Raw genomic sequence first — 19,814 nt, forward strand, 5'->3', positions numbered from 1 at the left:
CTCCTTCCCCCTCCTAGTGCTGTCATATGATCTTGGACAAGCCATAGATCATAGATCATAGAAGGGAATTTTACAATCACCTCATTTGGCAGATGGAGAATCCAAGGCTTGGAGAAATAGCAAATTCAGTGCTCTTTGAACTACAAAATGATTTCTCTGGGTCTCAGTTACTTCAGTTATGGAATTGTAATGCCAAAGAAACTGAGCAAGAAATAGATTAGAGACCAATTCAATAGTTTATTAAATGGAGAGAAATACTGGGACCAAATGGACCTTGGTCCCAGGGCTGGATGAAACTATCATCTCAAAGAGTTCAGCCCTGAGTATTGGGACTGCAAGCTTTTTTAAAGGCTAACAAGAACAATGACATAATGGGGGAGGTACCTGGGTGGGGATAACCTAATGATGGGGGAGGCCCCTAGAATGACACAATGGAGGGAGGTTACTAATATTCTAATGACATCTAAAATGGATAAACCTTTATCCTGTCAAACATTAAGAAGGAATATCTATAATCTAAAGATATGAAATCTTCATCTCATCAACCATTTAAGAGCGAATGATTATAGCCTGGGGTTCTGAAGTAGAGCAACTGAGGTAGATCTTTATCTCATCAAACATTAAGTGGGAAAGGTTATAACCTGAGGCAGAATAACTAAATAGGACAATTGGAGAAACTGAATCACGATATTAAAAGGGAACCTTGACACAACAGAATGACAGTAATAATAATATCTACCCATAGGACCTCACAAAATGTTTGTGTCACTGAATTCCATTTCAAGTGCTCTGAGGTTCTGCAAAATAACTGGGTCACCACAACCCTGTGAAATAATACATAATGTAAATATCATTCCCATTTTTCAATTGATGATTATAGATCCACAGGGATCATCTAGATTAGGGCTTCTTAAACTTTTTCCAGTCCCGATTTCTTTTCACTTGAGAAATTTTTATGTAACCCCATCTCTAATCTGAGCCAAGATGTTTCTGGCAATACTTGTGCATGGTCAGTGCAAAAGTGTTTATGTTATATGTTCAGAACCAAGGTTGCAGTGAAGTCTGGTTATGCAAAAAGAGCAAGCACTGTTAGAAAGACCTTGGATACATTGCATATTTGATTTTGAATTAATTTTTGGTTGTTGTGCTCAAAAATCTTTTACTGTGGCTACATTTTTTGCAACCTTCACATTCAGTTACAAGACCCTGAATGACTATAAATTCTAGGGGAGATAGCACTAAGGAGGTTCCCTCTCCTACCTTAGAGTGCTTCTAACAAAGTGGTAGTGATTCTAAAGCCCCCTTGAATCTATACTCTTTCAACCCCATATTGGATCTTGAGTCACAGTTTATTATTTTTTTAATTTTTATTATTATTATTTTTTATAATTATAACTTTTTTTTTGACAGAACCCATGCCAGGGTAATTTTTTAACATTATCCCTTGCACTCACTTCTGTTCTGACTTTTTCCTCCCTCCTCTGAGCCCCTCCCCCAGATGGCAAGCAGTCCTATACATGTTAAATAGGTTACAGTATATCCTAGATACAATATGTTTGCAGAACCGAACAGCTTTCTTATTGCACAGGAAGAATTGGATTCAGAAGTTTAAAATAATCCAGGAAGAAAAACAAAAATGCAAGCAGTTTATATTCATTTCCCAGTATTCTTTCTTTGGGTGTAGCTGCTTCTGTCCATCCTTGATCAATTGAAACTGAGTTAGATCTTTTCTTTGTCAAAGAAATCCACTTCCATCAGAATACATCCTCATACAGTGTCGTTGTTGAAGTGTATAATGATCTCCTGGTTCTGCTCATTTCACTTAGCATCAGTTCATGTAAGTCTCTCCAGGCCTCTCTGTATTCATCCTGCTGGTCGTTCCTTACAGAACAATAATATTCCATAACATTCATATACCACAATTTACCCAGCCATTCTCCAATTGATGGGCATCCATTCATTTTCCAGCTTCTATCCATTACAAACAGGGCTGCCACAAACATTTTGGCACATACAGGTCCCTTTCCCTTCTTTTATATCTCTTTGGGGTATAAGCCCAGTAGTAGCACTGCTGGATCAAAGGACATGCACAGTTTGATAACTTTTTGGGCATGAGCCACAGTTTAAGAAACTTTAACCGTTTCTCTTGTTTGACAGATAAGAAACTAAGGTTTAGGGAAATTAGTGACTTTCTCAGGTTCACACAGCTACTATGTAAAACATGAACCTAGGTTTTCTGGCTCTGAGATCAGCTCTCTATTCACTTAACTCCAATAATAATGCCTGGAAACAAACTCTGGAGTTAAATGATTTGTCCAACGCCTTTCTAATGGTGTCCCGGGTTGGTTTGAATCTCATTGACTCTAAGCTGAGTACTCAAGCCACTCCCCTACAGCTGCCTCTGAAAAGACTACAGGAAAAGTTCTTCGAAAACTGAAGAAAAATATATTTAGATGTGGATAATATTCTTTTCCTTCTCTAAGTCTTGGTTTCTACCTATCTCACTATTTTATTTCATAGTCTTTTCTTTTCCAGTTCTATATTTCTAAGACTCTCAGCTGTCATTTGATCCCAGGGTTCTTCCGTCGGTGTGTGGCTTTTCCAAACAGAAGTGCTTTGCAACTGGGGATCGTTAACTTTTGTCCCACCTGGCTTTCAAGGAATTATTCAAATTGCCTTAAGGGAAGCTTTGGCTCTCACTATCTATGAATTTGTGGGTCAAGGTCACCGAACAGTGGACTTTAAGGCACATATATAAGGCTGGTAGGGAAAGACAAGAAATACATTGATCTAAACCTGGTCAAAACAACCAATGCCACAGATAATCAGTTTTCATCATTTACTCATCGAACCTTTTCACTTCCTTTCTCTTTTCTCATCCTCTTAAAAAAGTACGTAGAATCTGATAACGCCGCCTAGGATTGTTAGAGATGATAATTTAAAAGTATTGGAAAATAACGCGATACAAGTGCTAAGTCATTTATTAACCACGAGACGAGCCATCTAATAGGGCTTTCCTGATCTGTAAGATGGGGAAAAGTAATTAATCGGCCGGGACCTACCCCCATCGGGCTGGCTAGGAAGGCCAAAGTGATAAAATAGATGCAGATCGCTCCTTCCCTTTCCAGAAAACCGTGGCCTTCTAAGTATCGAGGTAGTGTCCCATAAGTTCGCGATTACAATCTCTCGATCTCTCCGACTCGGCCCAGCTGACCTCAGTTTCTAGAGTCAGGGAGGGGAAGTGGGTGGAGCTGACAGGACGTAAGCCCTGATGCGGACAGCCCCACGCCACTGGATTGTAGCAATCTGGTCCGGGAGGTGTGGTGTTGGGCGGAGCGTATATTTGCCTGCCCTCTTCAATCCTTAAAGGCGCATCTCCAAGTGCTGCTACCTGCATCTGCTGACAGACACCATGAAGTCCCTTTCTCTACTTGTGCTTTTGGTTGTATCTTTCGCCGGGCCTGCTCCCGCCAGTAAGGGTCTGCTCCGCCAGAAGATGGTGAGTTGCCGAATGTGGGGCGCCCCTTCCTTATTTCACCCTCTCTTCGCGCAGCTGCATCCCACTCCCCGCCCCGGAGAATGGAGAATGGGGGAAGGCGTCTCTGATTGCAGGGGACAATTACAGGGAACCGGGGAGGGTAGCCCGTATTGCTGATTCAAAGGTGGGTTAATAGAGATAGAATTTCCATCTCCAGCACAATCTTTCCTATCCCTTGCCCCAGTCAAGTTAAACTCTGGGACGAAGTATCTTAGTCTTCTCCCTTACTTACTAAAGATCATGGAGTTGAAAGGAATCTCAGAGGTGGAATAATCACTCTCTCATTTAACAGCAGAGGAAATGTGCTGTTGACTTTGGTCAAGTCACTTAAGCTTTCTGGAGATCCATTTCCTTCATCCGTGATGAAACGGATTCTTGGAAGATGGTTATTGAGATCCTATCAGCCCTGAATGCTATGAAGTGCCTAGGGCCAAAAAGAAAAGTAGCCTCACCGGACGATTTTACTGTTCTTGGCTCCTAGATCAGTCCTACACTTTATACTAAATTGCACTTATTGTTGACTGACATTTACCGAGGAGCTAGGGGGTCTTTCTTATAAACTCAATAATTTGCTTTGAGATTTCAGACCTTCCAAGGGGGGCCAATATGAATTCTCCGTTTCTTTCTTGGGGGACTCTGGAAAGCCCCAAGATTATGATGCATAAAGGGAAGGGCAGCAGGAATGAAGACCCAGACAGTTCCCCATTCCTTGGTGAGGATAACTTCCTTTCCTCCCTTCCTTATCCCCCTGTAAGTTCTCCCCAATTCTTTCCCAAACAGTCCTTTGCTTCTGATCATGGGATGGAGAGCATGGAATTTTAAAACTGAGAGGAGTTTCAGTTCATCTATTATAAGATACCTAAGTTTAAAAAAGAGCAAACTGAAGTAGAAAGAAGGGTAATGAATGACTTATCCACAGTCGTACATAGCCAAGGCCAGGAAAAAAAACAATCTTTTCTGCCTCCCAGATCAATTTTCTTTAACCTGTACTATGCTGTGAATAGCTGGGTTTTTCATTTTTGGTAAGGGGAAAAACATAAAAGTTCTGTTCTGTCAGATTGCTAGGTAGCCCCTTAACTTTTCTATGGTAATTAAATCTTTGAAAAGTCAATACACCCCTGTGTGTACTTTTCATATTTTTTCAGGGAAAAGAGTCACAAATCCCTGAATCATACTGGTACTGGATGCCTTGAAGTTTTGCCCAATAATTAACTATAATTTCTTTTATCTGTTATCCTGAAGCTGTAACTATGTGATGGGGATGGGGTGGGTGGAAAGGTCATTCATCATCCTAGTCTTCCTAGTTGGTGGCTTTTCTTAGCGCTGAGAAACAGTATGTGATAAGAAAAGCTCTGGACTTGGGAGTCTGATCCCATCTCTGACAGGTGTTCATTTAATTATGTAACCTTGGATAAATTATGGTAACTTTCTGAGCTTGTTTCTTCATCTATAAAATGGGCATACCTTTCTCACAAAGTCATCATGAGGAAGTATCATATATCTTAAAGCATCACAGAAATTCCATTTAATAGTCTACTCTTTCTCTGGGAGGGAAGGGAAGGCAATGGGGTTAAGTGACTTGCCTAAGATCATACACAGGCTAATTAAGTGTGGGGCTGAATTTGAATTTGGGTCCTCTTGACTCCAGGGTCAGTACCCTATCTACTGGCCACCTAATTGCTCCTAATATTCCATTCTCATACAAGACAGGATGCTTAAGGAAAACCTGTCCAAAGCAGGAAGGCAGATTGATGTAGTGGAAAGGGTAAATTTTATGGTGCCTTGTTAAAGAAGGGGATAATCCTGAAGTAATCTGGACCTAGAAAAATCACACAATTGGAACTCTTTGTAATAATAATAGTTGGTATTTACATAACACTTTAAGGTTTACAAAATGTTTGCATTTGATCTGTACAATAACCTTGGGAGATAGGCATTGTAGATATCTTTGCCCATTTTATAAAAAACTTGAGTTTGGAGACCAAGATTTGAAGCCAGTTTTCATTGCCAAGTCCAACAGGTTTTCCATTAACCTTCTACTTGGGTGTTGGCAAGGTTCATGGGATGCTTTGCTTCTTCATGAGACCATATTCCAAGGAACCTTTTGCAGGACCGAAACCCTAGGACCCTTGCAAAAGCAAAAGTAACTTCCCACTTAATCATGCTATATTTTTTCCCCAAGAGAATTATCAGCATCTTGGCCCCAAGCTGACACTTAATCTTGTGCTTCTGAGATCATCAGTTGGGAGAGGGAGGGGAAGGAAGCTTTAGTTGAAGAAAAGTCCTGGGGGAGAGGCCCTAGAAAAGTTTATACTCTGTAGTTCCTGAGTTCTTGTCCTTGTCTTCACCACTAATTCAAATCATTGCAGGAACTAGGCCCAATCATTCCCATTAAGGGACCTAAGAAATATGTAATCTGACCCAATAATGAGTAGGACCCCCTCATCAATATTCTTGACAAGTGTTCATTATCCTTTCTTGAAAACTTTTCATGATGAGGAACTGTTCTGTTTTGAGATAACCTATTTTTCTCATTAACAAATGTTTCCTTATTTTGAGCTAAATTTTGCCTCTGCAGCCTCTGCCTGCTATAGTTCCTAGTTCTGTTCTTTAGGGCCAAGAAGAGGTAAGGTTTTTATTCTAGATCCAAAACTGGATCTAGAAATGTATCTTAGAGGCCACATCCAATCCCTGAGACAATGTTCAGAGACAACTGCTTTTTCCACTATATAAGTTAAGTGCTTTCCTTTTTCCCATGCATATTAAAAAAAAAAAAAAAAAACAGTCCACATAAGTTTTCTCACAGATATGAGTTCAAGTTCAGCCACAGATACTTTTTGGCTGTATATTGTTTTGGTCATGTTTCTTGGCAAAGATACTGGAATGGTTTGCCATTTCCTTCTCCAGATCATTTTATGGATAAAGAAAAACTCTCTTACCTAGGTGCCTTACTTAAGGTCACACAGTCTGATGCCAGATTTTAATTCAGGAAGATAAGTCTTCCTACCACCAGTCCTGGCCCTCTGTGGTACCATCTAACTATCCCTTTATGGCTGCATGATACTAAACAAATCGGTGTCTCAGTTTTCCCACATCCCCTCCAACATTTGCCACTATCTTTTCCTGTCATCTTAGCCAATCTGAGGGGTGTGTAGTCTGCCTCTGTTTCCTTAGCTGGCAAATATTTATAAAAATAGTATCTTCATGGCCTAGCTGTGCCAGACCTAAAACTATACTATAGAGCATCAGTCATAGTTGATCAGTGGAATAGGTTAGGTTCACAGGACAAAATAGTCAATAACTATAGCAATCTAGTATTTGGCAAATCCAAAGACCCCACCTTTGGGGATAAGAAATCACTATTTGACAAAACTGTTGGGAAAATTGGAAACTAGTATGGCAGAAACTAGGCATTGACCTATACCTAATATCTTATACCAAGTTAAGGGTTCATGGGTTCATGATTTACACATAAAGAGTGATATTATAAGCAAATTAGAAGAACATAGTATAATTTACCTCTCGCATCTTTGGAGAAGGAATTTGTGACAAATTCACAAAGAAGGAACTCATTATTAAACACCAAATAGATAATTTTGATTATATTAAGTACAAACAAAACTAATGCAGACAAGATTAGAAGGGAAGCAATAAATGGGAAAACATTTTTACATTTCAAAGTTCTGATAAAGGCCTCATTTCTAAAATATATAGAGAACTGACTCAAATTTATAAGCCATTCGCCAATTGATAAATAGTTAAAGGATATGAACAATTTTCAGATGAAGAAATTAAAAATCATTTCTAGTTATATGAAAAGGTGCTTTAAATCACTATTGATCAGAGAAGTCCAAATTACGATACTTCTGAAATACCACTACACACATACAGTGATCAATTTTGATGAACATGAGTCTTTCCAACAATGAGATGACTGATGCCAGTTTCAATGATGTGATTAAGAGAGCTGTCTTCATCCAAAGAGAGGACTGTGGGAACTGATTGTGGATCACAACATAGTATTTTTACTCTTTGTTGTTTTCTTGCATTTTGTTTTCCTTCTCAAGTTTTATCTAGCATAAATTGTGGTGCTATAAGGTACTCAGTGCTTCATTGTCTATGGGAAAGACTTCTTGGGGTAGGGTTCATTGCTGAGGCAAGACAGACAGATACTATGCCCACATCCAGGGGGATGGGCTCAATGTCTTCACCCAAGCACATAATGCAGACCTTAGTCTCTGACTCTTCATATACATGAGCCATGACCCTTCCTTTGGTCTTCTGGGACCTTTCCTTCAGCCTCACTCTTTTTTTTTTTTTCTTTTTCTTTTTCTTTTTTTTTTTTTTTTTAATTTTTATTTAATAATTACTTTATATTGACAGACTCCATGCCAGGGTAATTTTTTTACAACATTATCCCTTGCACTCGTTTCTGTTCTGATTTTTCCCTTCCCTCCCTCCACCCCCTCCCCTAGATGGCAAGCAGTCCCATATATGTTGGATATGTTGCACTATATCCTAGATACAATATATGTTTGCAGAACCGAACAGTTCTCTTGTTGCACAGGGAGAATTGGATTCAGAAGGTATAAATAACCCGGGAAGAAAAACAAAAATGCAGATAGTTCACATTTGTTTCCCAGTGTTCTTTCTTTGGGTGTAGCTGCTTCTGTCCATCATTTATCAATTGAAACTCAGTTAGGTCTCTTTGTCAAAGAAATCCACTTCCATCAAAATATGTCCTCATACAATATCGTTGTCGAAGTGTATAATGATCTCCTGGTTCTGCTCATTTCACTTAGCATCAGTTCATGTAAGTCTCGCCAGTCCTCTCTGTATTAATCCTGCTGGTCATTTCTTACAGAACAATAATATTCCATAACATTCATATACCACAATTTACCCAGCCATTCTCCAATTGATGGGCATCCATTCATTTTCCAGTTTCTAGCCACTACAAACAGGGCTGCCACAAACATTTTGGCACATACAGGTCCCTTTCCCTCCTTTAGTATTTCTTTGGGATCAGCCTCACTCTTAAGCCTCACTTCTTCAGCCTTAGTTTCAGTTAAAAGTAATAATCACCCAAAATACAGCCCACTGAAAAAATCCAAATGTTTATTTCTTATCTCTTTCCAAGCCTGGTTAGCTTTCTTAGAGGCCTCTCTCTCTCTCCTTGATTCTAAGACCTCTTGCAGCTTTGTCCTTTTGCCTCTGCTTTCTTCAGCCTCCAGCCAGCACAAAGGTGGAAGATGGAATGAATCTCTCATGTGTTCGAGGGCTTCTGGCTGAACTCACTTGACGCTCCCCTCTCAATCTTTTCAGCTGAACTACTGACTGAGCCTCTGTCTGCCTTCTTTTATATGATCTTATATATTCTTATATATATGAGATCTGCCTTGAAGAGTAGATAGAGAGTTAATGAAGAAATCATTTAAACAGCTGTGGGAGCTATGGGAAGTGATATGTTCAGTGAAGAAAATCTAGTCTAACAGTTGTAGGGGGTATATATTTAAGAGATGAGAAAATTTTGTATACCTCAAATACAAGAGTGAGGAAAAAGAAATAGATCACAAAAGCCTTTGGATGCTAGATAACGCTTGGTTTCAGAGATGATTAGTTAGTTAAAAATGATTGATTGGAAGTTTGTTATATAATTTTTTTGTTTACCTTTTCACCAAATGCTTTAATTATATTTTAGGTCAATGGTTTTTCTTGGGAAAACTGCGATGGTGAACATGACCCAGTATTGATCACTAGCCTGGAAGTAGAACCAGTTCCTATCAACGTCCCTGGAAAAGTAACCGTTGGCTTGGAGACCAAGACTGCTGTACCGCTCACTTCTCCTCTGAAGGTATGTCCTAGAAGTGGAATAAGACAAAAGGCTATTACCAGAAGCTAGTTTTGGTGTAAAGCTTCTAAGGGAAATATAATAATAATTTTAAAGTTCCCTGACCTTAGAGTGCTTCTTTTCTAACAATCTGTCCTGCAATGATTGTAAAAATCATCAGGCCTAGAAATATAATATTTCTTCCTTAGACTTGAGGGAAGATATATTAGGAATTCTGAGGCCCTCTGACTTAACAATCCCTCTATTAATGATTCTAAAGTCTTTTGACTGGCAGATACATAATCTGCTGGTCAGTGATAACCAAATTCCTGAGACCATTCTTCAGTTCTACCTCTAGGCCAAAAAATTAGCATATCAATGACATGAAGAAATGGACAAATTTGTCTCCTTGATTGTGAACTGGTCTGTGATTCTAACCTTTTGGGGTCCCTTCCCAATCTCAACATTGAGGGGGAACACTTGACAAATAGACCCCTAAAGACAAGTCCTAGAGAATGAGAACTAGAAGGAATCTTAGCCAATATCTAAAGTCAAATTGTACTAAATGTAATAATCACCTCCTGTGCTTAATTATATAATGTTCTCATATCCAGCATTTCATTTCATCCTCTTGACACCTCAGGGGACACAAGTTAGCAGGGTAGAGGACTAGAGTATAGAGTGGGGAGAGAACTAAACTTGGTGTCTGGAAAACCTAAGTTTGAATCCTATGTCTGACACTTAATGTATCTGATACTAGATAGGCAAGTCACTTAAATGCTATTTAGCTCAGTTTGTTTATCTCAAAAAGGAAACAATAACAGTACTTCCCATAGCTAGTGTGAGAATCAAATGAGGTATTTATAAATTCTGCAAACTTTAAGATAGAATAGAAATTATTGTTTTTATAAGAAGATGGTATGGTACAGTGGAGAGTACATTGTTGTCAGAGGATATAAATTAATATCCTATCTCTGACACTCATTGTTTTTGTAATCTTGGGCAAGTCACTTAAACTAAATGGTTTTATTTTCCTTATCCATAATATGGGGGAAAAGGAGGGTTGGACTAGATGACCTTCCTTCTAGCACTAGATTTATAATCATCCTGGGACCCCCAGAGAAGGAAAGCAGTTTGCCAACAGCCAGGACTAGAACCTTGATCCCCTAATTTCAATTCTGGTGTTCTTTCCAGGTATTAAAAAAACTTGAGACATAATCTAGGGTAGACTACTGGTACAGAATGGAACCCAAGAACTTTTGTAACATTGATCCATCTGCCATTATCTCTATCCATAGTAGGAAAAAAATGCTAAAATCTGAATTTGAATCCTTGGCAAGTTTTTAATTTGTTTTTCAAATCTATCTACATCTCAGCTTTTTCACTTATAAAATAGAACTATTTACAACATGACATTATGAAAGAAGAATTCAGAGAAAACTGGGAAGATTTATATTAAATGATGCAGAGAAAATTAAGCAGAAATAAGAATAGTTTGTTTCATCATTTTCAACTCTTTGTGACTCCACTTGGTTTTCTTGGTAAAAAATAAACAGGAATAGTTTACCTTTTCCTTCCCAAATTCCTTTTACAGATAAGGAAATTGAGGCAAACTGGATTAAGTAACTTGCCCATAGCTAGTAAGTGTTTGAGGGCAAATTTGAACTCGCAAAGATGAGTTTGAAGATGAGCCCTCCTTATTCCTAGGCTTGGTACTCTACATACAGCACCATCTAAAATATAGTCTTTAGAATAGTATTTTTGTACATCTGTAATAATTGTCGCATTAATTCTTTTAAATCTTGTTAGGAAGAACAACCATAAAATACTTTAGAAAGTTGGGTTACTTAATTTCTCTGTTTTCCATGTGACAGGAATAGCCCTAAGGGTTAGAAATTCTGAATGGGTTCCTCAGGGCTGTAGTGTTTTTTTGTTTTTGCTTTTGTTTTTGTTTTTTAATCAAAGACTCTGCTTGCTAAAAGCAAGAGTTTAGGCAAGATCTATTCTTTATTGTAGAGTTGTTCTCTCCTCCCCTGACTCATTGATCCATTCCCTAGCAAGCATTTAACTCAATCTAAATTGTAGTTCTCAGACTTGAAGTCCCTGGTTTTCTCAGCTCCAGTAATTTCTGAGTTACAAATTACAGTTAGGGGTGCATTTTATTGGGAACACTCAGAGGTCAAACATGCCAGCCAGATCTAGGTCTATTGTAGACTGTAGGTCTACAGATCTAGGTCTAATGTAGACATTTTATTGAAGGGGTCTTGACATAGTTGAATAATTACTCTGTCATCCTCTTTGGACATAATTCTCTATCTTCAAGTTTATTTTGATCAACTAAAAATAATAGTAACATTTTATTTCATGCTTTAAGGCTTTCAAAGAATATTCTTCATGTGATATAAGCCAAGTAGGCGTTATCATATTTTAACAGATGAGAAAGTTTAAGTAGCTTGTTCATGGTCACCATATTGCTAGTAAATATCAGAGATGAGGTCTAAACCCTGATTTCCTGACTCCTGTCTTATAACTCAAGTCATTTATGGAACACTTCTGTGACAAACTTTGTGTTAGAATGTGAGAATCATGAAAGAAGTCAATTACCATCACCTTACCCTCAAGGAATTTATTAAGACTAACATATTGTAAAGTATGCTAGCTAGTAGAAGTCAGGGAGAAGTCTAGATTCTAATTCTAGGCCTGTCTACCTCATGCCTCTCTGGCCTTCTTAGATCATTTTCTTTTAAGTAGTAGTTTTTTATTTTCAAAATACATGCAAAGATAGTTTTCAAAATTTTTTAGTTTTTGCAAAACCTTGGGTTCCAAATTTTTCTTGCTCCCTTCTCTCACCTCACTCCTTTAGACAGCAAGTAATCCAATATAGGTTAAATATGTGCAATTCTTCTACATATATTTCCACATTTATCATGTTGCACAAGAAAAATCAGAACAGAAAGGGGGAAAAATGAAAAGGTAAGGGAAAAAAAGGCAAGCAAAGAACAACAGAAAAGGTGAAAATCCTGTTAGCCACATTCAATGCCCATAGTCCTCTCTTTGGATGCAGATGGCTCTCCTCATCACAAATCTATTGGAATTGTCTTGAATTACTTCATTGTTGAAAAGAGCCAAGCCCATCAGAGTTGGATCATTTTCTTCATCTACAAAAAAAAAAAAAAAATAACGGGTTTGGATTAAATGGTTTTCCTTCTAGCTTTTCTCTATCAATAATCAGCTAAGGTTTCCATCCAGGAAGTTGAATGAATGCAAGATTGTATTGCTCTCTTATTCTATGTGCTTCCTTAGGAAAGAGAAAACAATATTTTGTTTTACTAACAAGTTAATCTTTTAAAAAATTATAACTTACTGATTTCTTCCATCTTTACACCAATCACTTCCCATTACACATATTCCCTTGTGACAGATACAATTGAGTAGAAACAGCTGATGCTGATACCATATTATGTTTTCTATTAGTCCTTGCTCCCTGCTCTTGCTTTTAAAAGAGTATCAATATATATATTTCAATATCTCTTTTGTGGAACCTTCAAGTTTTTCTTTAATTACACTTAGGGATATAATTGGTTTTTCTCTCACTTATAGGTAGGTTTCTCTTTAGTGATTTTATATTTTATATTTTTGTTGTCATTAAGTATCTTCTTGGTTCTGCTTAATATACTGTGTCAGTTCAAACATCTTTCCATATTTATCTGGATTATAAATAACTTATACAAAATAATAAGTCTTACATTCTCACAGTAAGTCAAAGTTTTATCCCACTTGTTTCCCCACTAATAGGTATTCTTTCTACTTCCTCCCCTCTTTTACCATTTTTTGCTGTCTCTAAGAGTGACGTGGATGTTTTGGTCTATGTTACACCTCTGTTTCTATCTTTGATTTCTCTGGGATATATGGTGGTGGGTTTGTTAGATTAAAGAGTTTGGTCACTTTTTACATAATTGCAAATTGATATTCAAAATAGATGAACTAGTTTAAAACTCCAATGTATTGGCATGTCCATTTCCCCATTTTCCCCCCCAAAATTGGCTATTTCCAGTTCTTGTCATCTTTATTAAAAGATGCACATGAGGAAGAATCTTATTCATTTTGATTTGTGTTTCTCATTTTGGGTAGTAAAGCATTCCAAATTTTTAGATAAAGCATTCCAAAATTCATAGGATAAGTAACTCTTAGTAGTTTATTATTGTACTCTTGAATTAATTTCTTAATCTTTAATTTAATTTAATTAATCTTTTGTCCATTTATCCATTAAGGAATTGTCCTTGGTGTTATAAAATCCATGTCAGTTTCCTACATGGGCTGTATTTTCAGTCTCAGAATAATTAAAAGCTTTGCTTCAGAAATGCATGGTACAGTAGAAATCATGGGATTTGGAATCCGCAGACTTAGGTTTGAATCATAGAATGATTTCAGCCACTCACGTTGTGACTAATCACATGGCATACTTAAAAGAGAGCTAGACTTGAAGGCATCAAGATGTGAATTCAAATTCCATTGTTGTGTGACCATATGCAAGTCTACAAAATGCCAATAATAATGCTCACCATTCTCATCTGAAAGATTATGAAACTTAAATCAAGAATATGTGAACCTAAATTAAAGTCACTGTAAATGTCAGTAGTAATTATTAAGTTACAAACTCATTCTATTTCCTCATCATTTTGTTTTTATAGGTGAGAGAACCCTAGATTTATTATGAGGAAAATATTTTGTAAGGTAGTGGAGGAATGTGAGCTATTCTTGTGACTAGAATCATAAAATTAGAGCTAGAAGGGTAACCTAAATCACTTCTTTTATAGATGCAGAAACTAAAGCCAACAAAAAGAAAATGATTTACCCAAAATCACATAGATGGTAAATGGCAGAGCTGGGTTTGAAACCCAGGCAGGTCCCTCTGTTTTCCAAAATCTAGATTGGCAGAGAAACTGAAGGATCAGGGAACAAAAAGTGCTTTTTTACAGAATCTAGGACGTGATACTTGTTTGAATGAGTTTGTGTTAGTATGTGGAGTCAGCTGTGATGCTGTGATATGGTTCTGGCAATTCTTCCTTTTCATCCTAGTCTTGTTTAGTTATGACTCTATCCAGTAAGCAGTAGTGATTGATTAAACCAATGAGGGTTTACTCACTGAGGGAGGACAGCTTCATTCAGGAGGCAAGTAATTAAGACAAATACTGTAGTCGATACAAATGTCAAAGGAAAGATAGTTTATTCAAGAAATAAAGAAGGCAAAAAAAAAAAAAAAAAGAAATAAAGAAGGCTCAAGTAAGTATCTGTTGTCTTTCTCCTGTTCCTCCCTGCCACTTTTTTTTGTTTTATTTTTGAAAAGTCAAGGCACTATCTGGTTATTAGTTAGAATTGAGTCATGGCTAGAAGGCTGCCTGGTTTTTTTTTTTTTTTTTGTTGTTGTTGTTTTTTTTTTAAAGCTGTCACGGTATAGGGAATCATGACCCTTTTGGACTCCAGGGTAAATTACAGACTAACCAGAATTTATGTAAAACACAATGAAGCTGAAGTAACCCAGCAAAACAAGAATGGAATTATTGTATTCCTGCTAGGAACAAAGGAGAGGAGATAGTTTGATTGGGGGGTTGGGAACAACTAAATATCTTACAAACTATGAGGGGCAGTGTGAACGAGGACAAAGTACAGCTGAAGATGGGAAGGTAGCTCTGGGTCATCCACATGTTGTCATGGAAAAACCCTTAGGACGACTTAAGGTTAATGAATTAAATGAGTTAATTGAAGTCCAGAATGGTCAAGAGACTTTCCAGTGTCTGGTTAGTATTGACAAAAGGACTTTTGCTCATGTCTTCTAAGTTTAGAGTCAGTGTTGGCCATTAGACATTTTTTTTTGTTTGTTTATTTTATTATTATTATTTTTTTATTATATAGCTTTTTATTTACAAGTTACATGCATGGGTAATTTTACAGCATTGACAATTGCCAAAACTTTTGTTAAAAAATTTTCCCCTCCTTCCCCTTACTTCCCATCCTCTCCCCCAGATGTTAGCCATTAGACTTGAGGACCTTTCATCATAAGAATTTTCCTTTATTTTGATCAAAACAGATTATTATTTGTAAAGAGTTTAGCATAGTCCCTATCGAATAATGGGATTATTCCTAGTCATTATAATTATTACTATTATTATAATTATTCCAAGTGTGTGCCAATTGTCTTCATTCTGTTTGGTGGTGTCAAACATGAAATTGAATCTTCATGTCAGTTCTTCATATATTTAAAGATAGGATTCAAATTTCCATGTAAGTTTGTTCTCCAAGATAAATATCTTCAGTTCTTTCAAATAGTTCTTTTCATGGCATATTTCAAATCTTGATACCCTCCTTTGTGTTTCAGTATGTTGATGTCTCTTAAAATGTGGCAGCTAGAAGTAGACACAATAATGCAAATAATATCTGATCAAGATAGAGGGTTACTATGCCTTTATTTTCTTTATTATTATTATTATAGCTTTTTATTTACAAAACATGCATGGGTAATTTTTCAATACTGACCTTTGCAAAACCTTCTGTTCCAAAATTTCCCATTTTCTCCGCTACTCCTTCACCTTAATGGCAGGTAGTCCAATACACTATGCATTTATTTTCATACTTCTTCATCTAGACATCATGCTTTTAGTTACAGAATCTAAAATTGTGCTGCAGCCTTTTTTGGGCTGCCTTGCTGATCTGTATTCTCTGCTAAATCCTTGTCATTTTAACACAAACTGCTGCCTAAAGTCATTTTCCACATCATTCTACATTTGTATGGTTGATTTTCTTTTTTAGAATTTTTTAAGTATTGGATTTTAAATTTTACCTCATTAGAATCTGATCTCATACTTAGTAACTGTTTGACCTTAGGACAGCCAGTTAACCACTCAGTTTCCTAAAGTGTAATATCAGGAAAATTAACAGCACCATCTCATAGAGTTGTTGTGAAGATCCAATGAGATAATGTTTATAAAGCACTTAGCTAAATCTATATAGATGCTAGCTTTTCCTTCAGATCATTCTACTTTTTGATGAAAATGGAGTAGGATCTTACAGCATTGTATTAAGAGACCTCCTTCCATCACACTGAAATGCCAAACATTGTTTTCCTTGTTTGAAGAGAGAATATGAGATTGAAAGCAAAGAATCTTAAGATAAAAAGCGATTGGGGTGAGTACCTAGAGAATGCAGGAAAAATATTTGGTTCTCAGGCCATACCATATAGATTGGATACTTAAGAAGAATATTTTTTCTCCTCATTGTTATCTGTTTTAGTGTGGGGTCTTTTTCTTTGAAAAGTTATTTTTGTTGTAAAATAATTAACCCTGAAGATCACATGTTCATTTTGTTTCCATTCAAACTAGGGATTAAGGAGAAATGTTCAATATACATTTTCTGCTCAAACCACATTTGTATTTGTGGAAACAGCCCTGTCTCAAAGACAGGAGAGTTGGTTTCTATTCCTAGTTCCTGACACTGTGTGACCGTTGAGATCCTTTGATCCTTGTGTTTAATCATCTGTAAATGTTAGGTAAAAGATAGCCGCCCTCCTAAGGATGTTTGAGGACTAAGTGGATGGATTCTGTCTACTTCCAGGCCCTACTTCCCTCATGAACTATATCTTTTTTCTTAAAAGGTAGTGGTAACTTTGGAGAAAGAAATGGCTCCTGGATTCTGGTTGCTAATCCCATGTATTAAAAATATTGGAAGCTGCACCTATCGAGATATATGTGAGACAATTGACTCCTTCATTCCAGCTGGGCAGCCCTGCCCTGAGCCTCTTCATACCTATGGCCTACCTTGTCACTGCCCCTTTAAGAAGGTAAGTCATTGGGAAGGTCCCTTTGCACCCTTTATATGAGAAGGTAGTGTTGGGTACTCCTCAAGTTTGGGTCACTCTGTCTTCTTTCCTCTTCTACCACCCGTGAGTGCCATCTCAGTTGTCCTGAGGGGCCCCCGTGACCATCTGGGAATTCAGGAGCTGGTAGAGTAATTTAAGTGATTCCCTTAAGTTGCCCTATCTTACTTTGGGGGAGGAGACATGGGCCCCAGTTGTAATTGGTAGGACAGATCTCAATTGTCCTAAGGGCCACTTGTGACTGTGGGAATTCAGGAACTGGTAGAGAAATTAAAGAGGTTCCCTAAGGGATGCAGACATGGGGCCCCATTTATAAGCAGTGTTGTAGGAAAGAATTGTGAGTAACAACTTGGGCATGGGAGGTAGTATGGGAAAAGCTTAAGACATTTCTCCAAGGTTTTAGAACCTATTGACCATCTAAGATCCATTGAATAGTTCTAAAAACTACCATTTGCTACTATTCCCTTTTTCTGGGCCCTTATGAGGATAGGTAATTTTGAGCATTTGTGAAAAGGGAAGCCTAATAGAAAAAGTAGAAAAAAAGATGTAGTTGATAAGGGAAGTGAGCCACCATTGAGATGAAACCTTCATGTGCCTCTAGTTGTGTGCACGTTAGCATTGTAGAAAAATATTTCCTGTACTTGCCTGTTTTGGGGGATTGGGAGGAAATTTTACTGTTCTGGAGCTTTCAGAGGGAGAGAAGATCACTAGAAAAGTTCTCCCTCACTTGTGCTCATTCATCTCTCTATAGGGTACCTACTCCCTGCCCAAGACCACCTTCGAAATACCTCCTGTGAAGCTGCCACCTTCTCTGGGCAGTGGCAATTACCGCACTCAGATCATTCTAGGCAATAACAACACTCGTCTGGGCTGTTTCAAGATCCAGGTCTCCCTCAAGGAGAAATGAGACCATCCTCCGGGTCTGGATAGAGCTGCTTTCCTTCCCACCATTCTCAGTCCCTCATCCCCTTCTCCCCCCAACCATGAACTGTTCAGCACCATGCCCTTCAGCCTCAGCCAGGGGATCACTCCCCAGGAACTGGAGCTCCCCAGTTTCTTCAATCCCAGGACAACTACCTCTGTGCTTCTGTCTTCCTACACATCCCAGATCTCTCCAGCTTCCTCCCCAGGCCTAGGATCTATGAGCAGTTCCCAGGATTCTTCCCCCATGGGAAAAACTCATCCAAAGAACTGTCCTATAGTGTTGAGAAACACCTTCCTAAGAGTATTATTTCTCAATTTTAGCATAGGATCTTTTAAAGTAATAGTAGCTAATATTTACATAATTTGCAATGGTCTTTATATATATTTTCTCATTTTAATGATCCTCCTAGACAAGCTTCCCTTAGCTCCCCCCATCAGTGCCACTTGTAGTGTTCCCCACTCTGTAAGGGGCATGGTGGGGGGAGCAGAACAAAGGGGGAACCACTTGTGAATTTATTCCAGCGTTTTATGGAAAGAGGCATCCAACAGATACACAACAGGTCCCTCAGACCCCTTTTGGAGGGTGTCCTTTGGGCCTCAATATTCCTAGGCTAACCCTGAGCTCATTTTGAAAGTGCCTGAATTAGTAAGCCAGCCAGAAGACCCTAGTAGCAATAACTAGCCACTTTTTTGTAATTGAAGCCAGTGGCCTAGGATCAGGGTTCTGAGAAAATTTGCCAAAGCTCCTCAGCTAAGGAGTCTACCATATTTCCCTTTAAGAAATGGGGGTGGGAGGGCCTGAGAAGGGGAGATGGCTCAGTCCTAGTCCATTTTTAGGCAAGGTGCAAAAGGACCAATGGGTGGACCCCCGAGAGGTTCACAATAAACTAAAACTGGACTAAAAGTAAATCTATATTTGCTCTTCTACAATTTGTGTATTTGTATTTCTACATTTTTCTTAATCGGCTAAAGAGATATTTTAGGGTTGGGTTTGAATTCTGGATAATTTTTTTCCCTCAGGTCCTACTCCTAGCCTATTCCAATTACATAGTTCTACCTATCTTCCTTTCTTGAATGGTCAGGTATGCCAGGAGGAAGGAGAGCCACCCAGCTTCAAATTCCCCCAATCCATCACTCCTCAGAAGAGTTACTGCTGCCTCTGAAGTTATGCTTAGTCCCTCTATAAATGCAATACTGTTTTAGTTCCTCCAGTTATTTTACTGATTTAAAAAAATCTTGTTCTCATTGATTCTTCTATACCCCCCAACTCCTACCCTATCCTTGTTTTCCATTTAGAGTTTTGTTAATATCTCTCCTGATTTTATCTGGTTATGAATTTTCTCCTCCTTCAATTAGCCTTAAATTTTTTATTTCATTTTTCTGCATCTCTTTCCAAAAAGGATTTCTTAAATCCTCCTCATTATCTGTCTTTTTCAATACACTCACTGTCTGATTCATGACCTCTATGATCTCCTTTTCTCATGTTTTCACAATCTAAACTTCCAAGATAGCCATTCAAGACTCTGCCTTCTTGCACTTTCTGCCATTGCCTTGTAGCATTATTTCAAGGAGTCCTCTTTCCTGTCTTGTTTATCAGATTAAGTGTATAATGATCTCCTGGTTCTTATCATTTCACTCAGCATCAGTTCATG

The 19,814-nt window shown here is 37.9% G+C and overlaps 1 protein-coding gene across 1 annotated transcript; it reads left to right on the plus strand.

Moving 5' to 3' along the window:
- The first annotated feature begins 3,366 nt into the window (after positions 1-3,366).
- On the plus strand, positions 3,367-19,092 carry GM2A (ganglioside GM2 activator). The gene is made up of 4 exons (XM_051978739.1): positions 3,367-3,499; positions 9,240-9,392; positions 17,017-17,202; positions 17,990-19,092. The coding sequence occupies exons 1-4, from the start codon at positions 3,413-3,415 to the stop codon at positions 18,143-18,145; spliced, it is 582 nt and encodes a 193-aa protein (XP_051834699.1). The 5' UTR covers positions 3,367-3,412; the 3' UTR covers positions 18,146-19,092.
- The last annotated feature ends 722 nt before the right edge of the window (positions 19,093-19,814 follow it).

This window comes from Antechinus flavipes, chromosome 2, assembly GCF_016432865.1.
Source record: "Antechinus flavipes isolate AdamAnt ecotype Samford, QLD, Australia chromosome 2, AdamAnt_v2, whole genome shotgun sequence".
Classification (NCBI taxonomy): Eukaryota; Metazoa; Chordata; class Mammalia; order Dasyuromorphia; family Dasyuridae; genus Antechinus; species Antechinus flavipes.

What these genes read in the sequence shown, in the direction of transcription:
- GM2A (XM_051978739.1), top strand. Translation starts at nt 3,413, where the DNA reads ATGAAGTCCCTTTCTCTACTTGTGCTTTTGGTTGTATCTTTCGCCGGG. An exon ending in GTCTGCTCCGCCAGAAGATG is followed by an intron (nt 3,500 to 9,239) that starts GTGAGTTGCCGA and finishes ATTATATTTTAG; the next exon opens with GTCAATGGTTTTTCTTGGGA. An exon ending in GTCACTGCCCCTTTAAGAAG is followed by an intron (nt 17,203 to 17,989) that starts GTAAGTCATTGG and finishes ATCTCTCTATAG; the next exon opens with GGTACCTACTCCCTGCCCAA.